Source organism: Chaetodon auriga, chromosome 17, assembly GCF_051107435.1.
Source record: "Chaetodon auriga isolate fChaAug3 chromosome 17, fChaAug3.hap1, whole genome shotgun sequence".
Classification (NCBI taxonomy): domain Eukaryota; kingdom Metazoa; phylum Chordata; class Actinopteri; order Chaetodontiformes; family Chaetodontidae; genus Chaetodon; species Chaetodon auriga.
Genome location: NC_135090.1, coordinates 10,799,144 through 10,810,849, shown reverse-complemented (window position 1 = coordinate 10,810,849; position 11,706 = coordinate 10,799,144). Strand labels below are relative to the sequence as shown.

At 44.7% G+C, this 11,706-nt stretch overlaps 1 protein-coding gene across 16 annotated transcripts; it reads right to left on the bottom strand.

Moving 5' to 3' along the window:
* Positions 1 to 51: 51 nt before the first annotated feature.
* On the bottom strand, positions 52 to 10,444 carry sgce (sarcoglycan, epsilon). Of its 16 annotated transcripts, none has more exons than XM_076754929.1 (12): positions 10,066 to 10,246; positions 5,988 to 6,110; positions 5,547 to 5,716; positions 4,947 to 5,019; positions 3,957 to 4,155; positions 3,064 to 3,226; positions 2,724 to 2,938; positions 2,231 to 2,257; positions 1,551 to 1,739; positions 1,074 to 1,117; positions 574 to 611; positions 52 to 449 (listed from the first exon to the last, which is right to left on the bottom strand). In XM_076754929.1, the coding sequence occupies exons 1-12, from the start codon at positions 10,112 to 10,114 to the stop codon at positions 399 to 401; spliced, it is 1,341 nt and encodes a 446-aa protein (XP_076611044.1). In that variant the 5' UTR covers positions 10,115 to 10,246; the 3' UTR covers positions 52 to 398. The 16 variants fall into 16 exon arrangements, with proteins under 16 accessions (XP_076611044.1, XP_076611047.1, XP_076611039.1 ...); XM_076754932.1 differs by having other exon boundaries at positions 5,547 to 5,704; XM_076754924.1 differs by lacking the exon at positions 10,066 to 10,246 and adding an exon at positions 9,088 to 9,215.
* Positions 10,445 to 11,706: the final 1,262 nt, after the last annotated feature.

The window sequence follows — 11,706 nt, the reverse complement described above, 5'->3', positions numbered from 1 at the left end:
ATGCCATTCAGGCATTACTCGAGTTTCTACTGGAGTTACTTACAGAAAATGCACATTACTCTGAAAGACTTTATTGTTATCATGTGACACATTACATATAATTAATTACACATGACAACTAAAGGATTTACATGTACTCCCTTTTCCTCTACGAGGTCCTCTGTGAAAAGCAAGAAAGAAATACAAACATACACAAATATCTCAAAATATTCAAATCTAGTTTTACAACCAGCTAAGCTCTTTTGTTCTTGTACACTCTCACTCTTTCAGGTGAAAGTGCATATGGACGATAAATCTTTGTATAGACACTTCTGAGGCATGCGGATTGGCACAAATGTTAGAAAAAACATAAAATATAGTCATGGAATCAAAGTGAGCTCCAACACTGGTGTCTCTGGTCACAAATTCAGTGCTTCGGCCACCTTCCTCTCCTCAGGAATACCATTTACCTAGAAAAAACAGGAGAAAGATTTAAGTATTTAAATTGAAGTTTTGACATGCTTGTTTAGCAGAAGAGCTGAGCTGAAATAACTTCAGCATCTCTACATTAACTCATACACAGACAGCACCTACCTCCAGCCGTCGAAATGTTGACATGACATAATTATCTCCTTTGTTAGCAGTGAACAGAAAGAGCAGCGGGTTAGTGCAGCTGAACATGCACACAGGAGGGCGCTCACGCACCAATACCACAGTTGCAGGTGTTGAGATGCCCCAAGAGGAGCAGCAAAGCTCTCATGCCTGATGTCCTACAGAGCCTGAAAATGATTTGCTCTCAATAATCTGTGTCCAACTGAATAAATTCCGGATGCTTGTATGTGTACAGATGATGCAGGAGAAGACAATCAAAAGACTGACTGAGGTTAAATAACTATGACTGTAAGGCAGAGAGAAGAATGAACACCCACCATAATAACGAGTCAGGGCTTACATGTCCTTCTGACATCCACTCATGTGACTAAAGCATGTGCAAGCATCCTTATATGTTATTTAATTACATAAAATAATCATATTATTAGACATTTAGTTGAAGTGAGCCAGACTGCAACACAAAGGCTGAGGCAAATACTGACCTGTAGGCCGTTGCTGTGGTATCGTAATCTGGTTTTGCAGGTTCCTGGAATTATAAACAATGGTTATGGTAAACAAACATTCTCATACATTACAAGAGCCTTCAGTATCATGTGAGCGCATGTACTTATATAAGCAAATTTTTCTGAGTTTCAAGCCCATTAGGAAAAATCATGGGACAGCTTGAACCTCTTAAGCTGTAGTCGTATTTTCCAAAGGCCTGACTTGCTTGCTGCAGCTTTCGCTGTAAACATGGCATGTTAGAAGCACCGAAAACAAGATTAAACGATAATAGTGTTGTTTCAACTTAAATTTCCCCATAATGGCGCCTGTAAGCCATACATCTGCGTGCCTGCTAACAAGCATGGGCGCTTTTCATGTGTGCGCAAATGAGCGCACAGCTGATTGTTCATTCATTCACAGCATGCTGCGTCACCACATGTGCATTTCCCCTCCACCGAAACCATCTTTCCACTCACGTCTGTGTCTGCATGAGCGGCATGCTGGTGGTCTCATAGTTGTCGGGGTGGATGGGCGGCACCACCTCGCCGCTGACTGGGTTGAAGACGGGCAGGGTGGAGAGGGGCCACGAGATCTCCCGGTTCTTAGACATGCTCCGCAGCTCCTTGCTGGACTTCTGAATGGAGCTGTGGTGAACGAGCTGGATGCTGGAGAGGAGAGAGCCAGTGACAGTGACATGTATGAGCTTGTCTGCTGTCGCGGTTAGCGGTGTGAATTTGTCTCATCGCGAGTGCAATGCTTTACTTTCTGAAACAAATGTAGTTGAATGTACAATCGGCTTGTGTCTGCTATGGAGAGCTCTGCACTCAGTTCATGCATGCACAGAGGAAACATCCACCCTTACCTATCTCTGTGACTTCGTCTGACTTATGGTGCAGGATATGTTCTTAGTCTTCAAGATTTATGTACACTTAAAGCAACTTGTTACCGCTACAGCATGAATTACCCACATCTGGTCATTGAATTTTTGAGCAGCCCATTGGATGAATGGATGTCAACACACAGATGAGCATATGAATGGCAATGAGAAAGCCGTCAATGACAACATTGATGACAAAACTGCAAAGCAAAGAGAGAGGGGGAGGGGACAGGAACAGACCCAAAATAAAGAAAAACACAGGAGAGGTAAAACACTTACTCTGGTGTTTGCATGTTTCTTTTTTCCCTAGAAACAAAACAAAATGGATGAATTAAATACTAATATTAATATTTGTACAGACATCTACACACAAGTGAATGGATTGTTGGGAATAGACAGAGTGGGAATGGTGATGGGAGGCGGAACATTGAGTGAACGAGGGGGCACGTCTCTCCCAGCCTGTAAATGATGGAGGATGATGGATGGCCTTCCATGTCACGTCTACGCTTCAAAACAGAAAGATGTACGTGATGAACGTAACAAAAAGCTGTGACAGATAGTCATGGGAACTTGCAATGGACCGTACAACTGGATGGTGATGACAAGCTGCAGTTCCAGTCCAGATTATTGCTTTTTTTTCCAAATATCCTGCACTATTTGTCTCCCATTTGGTTCTCATACACTTAAGTAACAGTTTCTGTGCTTTCCTCTAATGTTTGTCAGGGTGTTCGGTGCAATATTTGCATAAAAGTATAAGACCAAGCACACTTACACCCCTTCCCGTCTGCAGCACATAGTGTAGCCAAGGATGAAGAAGAGGACTAGTGCCACAGCGGAGGGAACAGCCAGTGTGACGAGGAAGTCTGAAAAGTAGTCCCTAGCCTTCAGAGACTCAGAGGGGGGGTTGTATTCCCCATATTCAGGCAGGATCCCAGTGCCTGGGTCAGGACGGGTAATGTACACCGGCACCACTTTATTAATGTCAACCTACAGAAATAAGTAATAGTTAATTCGGCATTTGTCCAAGATTCATGAAAAAGGTGTGTCAGTGCCAAGTTTAGCATACCTGCAATTTTCAATTCAACGCAATCTGTACGAGAGACAATCCTCACCAGAGAAATCTTACACCAATCGATGTGAAACTGAGCTCGGAACTTCTTGTCGCAGCTGATGACAGGTTCCATCTCCTGACTGCAGCGCAGCTGGTTATGTGGGCTTTCCACCTCCCGCAGGCACGACGAGAAGGGAACATCAGCACCAACCATCACGTACACCCTAGAGAGGACGAGACGGTGAAATACAAAGCAGGGGAGAAGAGAAGAGAAGAGAAGAGAAGAGAAGAGAAGAAGAGAAGAGAAGAGAAGAGAAGAGAAGAGGAGAAGAGAAGAGAAGAGAAGAGAAGAGAAGAGAAGAGAAGAGAAGAAGAGAAGAGAAGAGAAGAGAAGAGAAGAGAAGAGAAGAGAAGAAGCGAAGGTGGATCCTCATTCTACATGTTTATGCTGAGGCTTGTTATAGTCAAAGCATTTCTCCTCCACTGAGTTTTCTCCTCGTTGCTTTCATCTTTCAAAACGTCAGCATGAATCTTTGATGCGCAACTTATGGCAGTTCATGTGGGCTATTCCCCTCTGAAATAGACCAACTGACAGTGTCTGTCAGCGCTGACGGCCAAGTGTACTCATCTAATTCACAGCGAGCTGCGGATCCCTGAGGCCCCAATTAAATCAAATGTCAGCACGATGTGAGTGGGCTGAAAATATAAGCAATTTGTTTGATTGAGAGAGGTGAAGAGGTCGCTCATGGAGAGACTCTTTGAGGCCATTATCACATGTTTAATGCTTTATCCAAGGGAATTATACCTAAATCTTAACACTTATCCTTCACTTAGTTTGGTTTGTACAATACAAAATTAATGCAAAGAGCTATAAAATGGTAAGAAAAGAAACCCCTGATTCAGCTGGAACAGGATCATCTTTCCCTCAGTATGAAAAACCAAAAGCACCCTGACCCTTCTTTGAGGTTGTTGATGGGCAGGGGCACACGTCCACCGCGATCCAGCGCCGAGGTGATGTTGATGGCGTTGAGGCGCTCAGGCTGCCATACGTTCTTCACCGCTCCAAGGAAGTCCCCCAGCACCTCGCTGGCCAGCATCTCCTCCACGTTCATGTTTTTGATGTAAAACTCGGCCTGGTAGGGCAGAGGGAACTCTGTGCACGGGGGCGAACAAGAGAGAGTTTGAGGAAAATGAGAAAAGAAAGAAAACAAGGGAGCGAGACGACAGGAGGGCAGCTACAGTGGTGCTCTGCTGAGTAATACATCATTAATATTTGAATACTGCTGCATAGATGACACTGAATTCACCAGTCTGTCCAGCAGACGCTGGTGTGTCTGCTCCGCTCTGTTATGACAAGGCCTGCTTCTGGGGCCAGATGGCAGATGACATCACAGCATAGGGAGAGTGATGTCATGTTAGCGCCGCGAACATCTGCTGAGCGTTCAACCGGCTTGGTTCATATTGTACTGCATGTACCGTGACTGGTCGACAAGCCGCTGCTCAAACATGCAAATGCACAGATGTGAGGTGTAGCTACAAAGATGGGAAGGAACGGCTGCTTCCTATAGCTAATCATTTATAATTCTAACATATTGTAACAATACATGTGTGTTTACAGCAGCCACAAAGTGTCATACTGATTTATGAGGACTAACCTTCATGAAAGACAATGTTCAAAATTGAGACACGTCTTTTAGTTCACCTAAAAACTGCAGGTCATCAGCACATACCGTTTGCTAGAGTTTGGCAACTGTCTATAAGTGTATATATACTGTATGAACACACGGTCAGATAAACGTGTTGCTCTTTAGAAATGATTGATCAGTCCTCGTCTTAGTCAAAAGCAACGTTTCCTCTTCGAGTACTGAATGTGCCCTCGGGATATAATCAGGGAAGTCGCACAGTCTGATCTCTGCTCTAAGCTCTCATACTGGCACCCCTTACCTTCTGTGGCCATGATGTTTATGACCAAGTTGTGCCGCGCCGTCTCAAAAGTGCGTCTGTTATAGGCAGTAATCTGCAACACACAGGGGTGAAAGTTTAAGCCCAGATCAGTGCAGCTTATATGGCAGCAGCCCTCTGGACAAGGCTGAGCTACATACGCTACTCAGGCTCTGTACCCAACTGAGACGCAGTATACAGGCACATGTGCGCCGCTGGGAACGTTAAGCCTTTTGGGAAAGGAATTTCTACAGTAGCTTATGGGAAACAAAGAAAGCATAAAATAACATAATGGAGTTTAAGTCTGAAGACTCAGAGCGTAACATTGCACTATGCTACCGCTAAAAGCTGACAAGTCAGCTGTGCTCTGTAAAATCAATTCAAAAGTGTTCTACTCGATTAAGTGTGCCTTGGCAAAGAGTGTCTGATACTGTCTTCCCTTTACGGGACTCAAAATGTCTGATTCTTTTCATTTAATGCTTTCATTTATTCAACACTATTAGCACAAAAGCGGAGTTCCTTTTCCTTCCCTGGCGCATTAAACAGCAGCACAAATGCCTTCATCTTCCTTCTCTTCACTTTGAAAGCGGCCCAGCCACCCACCTCTATGACGGTGGCCTTGCCGACGTGATCTGCGGTGGGGGACCCGTAGAGCACTCCGTCGCTGTGCGGAGTCCTCTGGATGTAGCGCAGCCAGCCAGGCCTGTCGGGGTAGCCCATCAGGTTGGTATTGAAAGTGATCGGGTCATTGCTGGCATCACCTGTAGGTAGAGCTGTTTAATGAGGGGTGACCCCATGGTCTGTTAAGGGTCAGAATCAATTCAGTAATGTGCATTTAGACCCATTAGTTGAATTGTGGATGTTTTCCCAGCAGCTAAGCATTTTCTACTATAGTAATATAATAAATGGACAATGCATTACTCCATTTATACAATGACTGTGCCAAAGACTTCCTGTACAAATGTTTTACAGATTTAGATAATCAAATATTTCAACACAATTAATCACGAACCAAAGTGCTGACAATGTCTGATGATGTTCTACCTGATTTGGGGTAGGGAGGAAACTCTCCTTTGAAGTACTCTCTCTCCAGAACATGGACGAAAAGCACTCCTGCAGATGGGTAGACGTTACGGTCTGCGTGCGACCTCGACAAGATGGTGACCACTGAAAAACAGATTTCAAACAAAAAGGAAGTTAGCTCAGTTTTTTGTTTCATTCATCGTTCATGACCTGCGTTAAGGGCGTCAGTAGAGGCGAAAACAGATAAAGCAACCGTATGGGTTACTCGTACCTGCTAACCTACATCACACTTTGAGAATCAATACTGCCCACGATGATAGATGTGTCTACTACTCTTTCCTGGCCCCTGTGCATTCTCGTGGAGGTAAATGCATTCACTTCACACAAGGATGCGGTGCAGAAACATCCAAGTGTGAAGGTGAAATTATGAGCTGCCAGAAAAAAAATCTGATTATATGTACATACAGGAAGAGCAAGCTGCTAAACCACAACAATGGATTTCAGGGGCAAGGAGCTGAGGTACTGTGAGCAGTAATGAGAATCAGTCAGAGTGTACAGGGTTGTTTTCATGTCCTCCTCCCACTCCGTCTCCATTATGCTCTCCGTTTAGCCCCACTCCATTACAAACATGAGCATTTTGTCTTTGTTTGTGAAGGGCATCTCGAGGAAAATGGCAGCCCCACAGCAGAAGTTTACACAATGTAAGACTGGAGGTGATTAGCCCACCCTCTCTGTGCATCTTTCTCTGTCCCCCTTCTCTTGCCCACTTGTCTTCTTTAAAACTCTCAGCATTTTTGCGCAGCGCTTTTCTCCTCTCACTTTTCTTCCCCCCACCTTCTCTCCCTCAGTGGGTGGGCGCTCAATTTTTAATCACCATGGGAGACTCAGTGTACAAGGAAGAAGAGGAGGAGGAGGAAGAGAAAGAGCAAGGGAGGGAGGGAAAACTGAAGATCTGTGCTACGGAGTGCAAGAGAACAGAGAAAGAGAGTATGAACTGTTCTCGCCCGCAGACACATAACTCAGGACACGTTCAGCAGCTACAAGAAGGCATGGGAGAGCCGCGGTCCTTCCTGCAAGCGACATGTCAGCAACTTTCACCCTACTTTAAGCCCCTTCTTGAACAGAAAGCTGATTTCCACTGATTGTCTCAGCTGAAGAGAGTAATAGAGCAGGACTTACATTTTAATCCGTGCGCATGAAAGAGGAAGTCAGTGCGTGATCTTTGGTTGTTAAGTGTTATCTATTACCAGGGTGGACACAGGGGTTATTGAAGATTAAGTGACACAGTAAGCTGCAGATTATTAAGGAAGTCCACGTCTACAAGGCCAAATTGCCTAACTGCAATCTGAGCACAATGATGAGCTGCTGGGGGTGTTAAGTTATAAAACGGTCCCATATGTACGTTAAACTGGGCTACATCTGTGGCCACAACAGAGACGCTGAACGGGCCATATGTCCTGTGTCCCCCAAGGGCTCGGTCACAGCTAGATACAATCAATAGCATTTAGCAGCCACTAAATGTGGTGCTACTTATAGAAACCCGAGGTTATATCCACCACATCTCTTTCTGAGGACAGACTGAGGGAACCACCTGAGCACGACTAATCCACGAGATAGCTCCGCTTGCTGCTACTACTGCACCCGTGACATTAGGATCTAGATTATTCAGAGACCAAGAATAAAACCTCATTCAGTCTAAGCACACCAGGGGCGCCCTCGCTGATGACTTGAGTCGATGTGCAAATCCCACTCTGAATGCACACGCTCGGAATTCTATTAGCCGACCCGTTGGGCCACGTCAATTCTTTGCCACACAAAGGACCAAAGTCACACACTCCCGGTCAAGGTCAACCTTTGGCTATTCTGTTCTTCTAAGCGGCCGACTGGACGTATTTGTGACACGTCCACACACGTGACAGGCAGGACAAGCCAAGATGGCATGTTCTCACCTTATGGTGTGAGTGAAGATCACTTCTCTGTAAGTAAAGATCACTGACTAAGCCACACTGAAGCTCTGCTAATAGTATCGGATCTGCTTATTTGCGGCAGGCTGACTTTCTGCCAGGCCTTCTCGAGATGATGGACTGCAGCGCACCTACTGTACATAATACATCACCAATTGAAGGTTAATGCTAAACTGTCCGCTGAAGACTAACCTGTGAGCTCCTGCTACGGCACAAATGTAAAGACAGACAAGTGGATGCTAATACTCACAGCAAACTGCACTTTCCTGATAACTGCGCTCACATACGCACCGGCATTCAAATATTCTGTACACATTGCGCATAATCATAATAAACTGACACACACACACACACACACACACACAGTAGATCACTAACAGGCCTTGGGGGTGGAAATGGCTAACCAGATTTTATGCTTCTCTGGGCTGACCTTGGACTGGTTGAAGTCGCAGGAGTGATGCCTCAGTTAAACCACCCCTGTCCCTCTAATGGCTCAAGCTCACTGAGGCCTCTGGCTAGCTGAGGCAGAGACAAGGGAAGGATGTGCTTTAATTCTGTTGAATCAGCTTTGTACGTGCACGTCGTCCAGGTCAGGAGGAATGCATGTGCTTCTGTGGTGTTTGGAGGGGAAGCACACACAACAAGGATCGCTACTGTTTGGATGGCAGCTTTGGTTTTCAGCCTCACTGTTCTAAACACAGACCTGGAAGTGAAAGCGGTTGGTGTCACAACGAGCAGAAGGCAATGACAAAGGACTAAAGTGCACATGAGACGGCCTGATCACTTTTCTGGCGCTCTGTGAAGGTACGTAAATTCCTGATTTTTCTTAAACAGTTGCCGAGTTGTTGTCAGTCACAGAGTTGAATCAGTGAGGTAAATTAACAGTATTATGTTAAAGGAAAAATACATCTTTGTCTCAAAGTTAATGATTTAGGATCAATTCTACTTCTAGCAATGACAAGGTTTAGACAAAATCTAAATTCAGTAAACTGTTGTGACGCTAAAAGTAAGTGGGCCAAGTCTGTGGGAAAGCAGACAACTGAAAACAATAATGCCAGTATTAATGGGGAACCAGTTGAGCGTGTCACTGTGTTATGACAGGGGGGAGGGGACAGCCGGTCAACACATGAAGTGCACCACTGCACACACCCACTCACCATCTCCGTACAGGACCGTTCTCTGCTTCAAGCCCACGGATCGCTCCACACGGACATTTCTCTCATGTAAAGCGCCGTCTTTGGCATCATAGGCATGCACAATGTAAACTATTGGATCAATGAATAAAAGCATGAATGGAACAAGTGTGGCTTTCAAGGACCAGTCCAGTTGCCATTGTAAGGCACTTAGAAATATACGCTCAGCGTTGTTGCCAGTATTTTGAGTACACTTCACTGAACTAACAGTCTGATACTACAGCCGTGCAATAAATGCTGCCTTCATGAAGGTCGTAATGCTCACTTCTTTTTCTGCTTTAGAGATGCAGATTCACTACATTTCTGACATTTTGCAGACCAAACGAATAAGTCATTAATCAAGAAGATGACAGATGATCTGAGAATGAAAGTATTAGTTGTAGAAAACAGATTTTAAGTCTTGCTAAGACTGGAGTCCTCGCTTTTTAAAAGGTGACAGGAGGCTGATTGTGAAATGAACAACCTTCATATAGGCAGGACTACTGTTACTGTACTGACTACTGTTTTATTACACATGATGAAGCTGTGTATTAATATGACCTATTCCTGACATGTAAATGCTTAACTGTATGCATTCATAACACAGCTAGTCTACGCTGAACCACGGGCCTGCGCCTGGGGACACGGGCTATTCTCCAAAGGTAATTACGGCTGAATAACTGACAAACAAAACTAGCAAGACAACGTATAACGTCAATCCTAGCTGGAGATGTGAACACACTTTTAACACCAAATATGTCCGCACTCCGGCCGTGTAACGGTATGGCTGTCTATTGTTAGCCATTTTTCCATGTCTCCTCCTCAGCCTCCTGGAAAAAATGAGCCGAGCAGCTAACCAGCAGCAGGCTAACTAGCTAGCTAGCTAACTAGCATGGACGCCGCATCAAAAAGGCAAACGCGTAGAAAATTCCCGGATTATTTCCGAATTGAATCGATACGTACCCGTACCAAACCATACCGCGACAGCCGCAGCGGACATGGTGCACAGCATCCTCGTAAATCTTACATGAAAAGGGATGTTTTAATGGACATAGCTGCGCCACTGGGTTTGACAGCCACAGTAATGAGCATCCTGCAGCATTCCCTCCTCCGCCTCCTTCCTCCTCTGGAAACAGCACGACTCCTCATTGGCTGAACATCTGGATGGAAAAAGATGGTTGTCTCGCGAAAAGAAAGTACAAAAACACGATGTGAGTCAGAATAGGAGCGACACGCCTTTAGCAAATGTTTCTGTGGGAAGATTTCGGAATAAATGGAAATTGTAATGCATATCTAAAGGAAAGAGTGGCAGCTGCATGACTCTCTGTTCACCTGTCTCCTTGTAATCTAGGACAGCGTGCACATGTCACTTCACTGTCACTATGTAATTCTCTTAAATTTTCATTATATTGATGCCCTCTTTGATTGCTTTTTGATGTATCACCATGATGTCTACATTATGAACTGAAAATCTGCATAAGGGCTTGTGCAAACAGACACACCCTCTTACTCACGTGCATATGCTGGACATAAACACACACCATCACCTCACCAGGGCTTGACCCCCTCAGCCCAGCTGTAAGAGAGCACAGGCGCTTGAGAAGTCTGCTCCAATCTGTCCAGACCCCCTGCAGAGACAGTCCTAGCAGACAGATGGTCATGTTTTGGCCCTTTGGCTCCGAGTGCTAAAGGCCTGTGGGACCCTAAATGCACCCCTCATGGCCCCTTGATGTCAGCCACCGCTAAGAGAGCACTTTGATCCTGCAGAAAAGGATCCTAATTCTGGCTAACATGCAGGCAGTTGGTCACTGCATGGCTCTTGTTTGATAAAGGCGTGTTTGAAAGTGGATTCATGGCGATATACACAATGCCATCCATCCTCTGTGCTCTGCAGTGCAAGGCTGTTCTCTTCTCTCTCTCCCTCCCTTTTATCCCCTTAAGATTATTTTTAGGTTGCTTAGCAACATCTTCACATAGCCGGTGTTTAGACCGAGTATGAATGTATCACAACAATCACTATAGGTCAGTGCATGCAGTAAGGTGCATAGTAATGAAGACTAGAAAAACATTTCCCACTTGGCAAGAGGCTGAGATAGAGGACAAATGAGTCCAATTTAATGCTGATTTAGATTGATTTCAGTCCAACTCTGTTCCAGCATAGTCCGCAATAAGTTTCAGTTTACGCCGTAATTGTCCTAAATTTGTTTGCTTTGAGCAGTGAGGCAAGATGCAACATTCCCAGTCTCCTCAGCAGTGAGGGCTGCTGCTAAAATGTACCTAAAGGATGAACTGTAGCTTATGTGGGTCTGTTTAATACAGCTGTTGCCTTGTAGCAAAGACAAACTGTTACATAATATTTTACTCTCTAAATTCAAGATGCTGATACAGAAAAAAAAACTGGAAGGGTTAGAAGTAGAATTGGAAAAACCTGCAATATATGTAAAAAAAGGAATTAATATTTAAACTGCCTCTGCTTTAAGTGAGCTCAGTCAGGACTGAAATGGTTGCATAACAATGTAAATCGCATATTTTGGCAGATTATATGACTGCACAGATTTATAAATGGGATGTGTTTTATGGGATTTGTGAAGGTGACAAATAAAA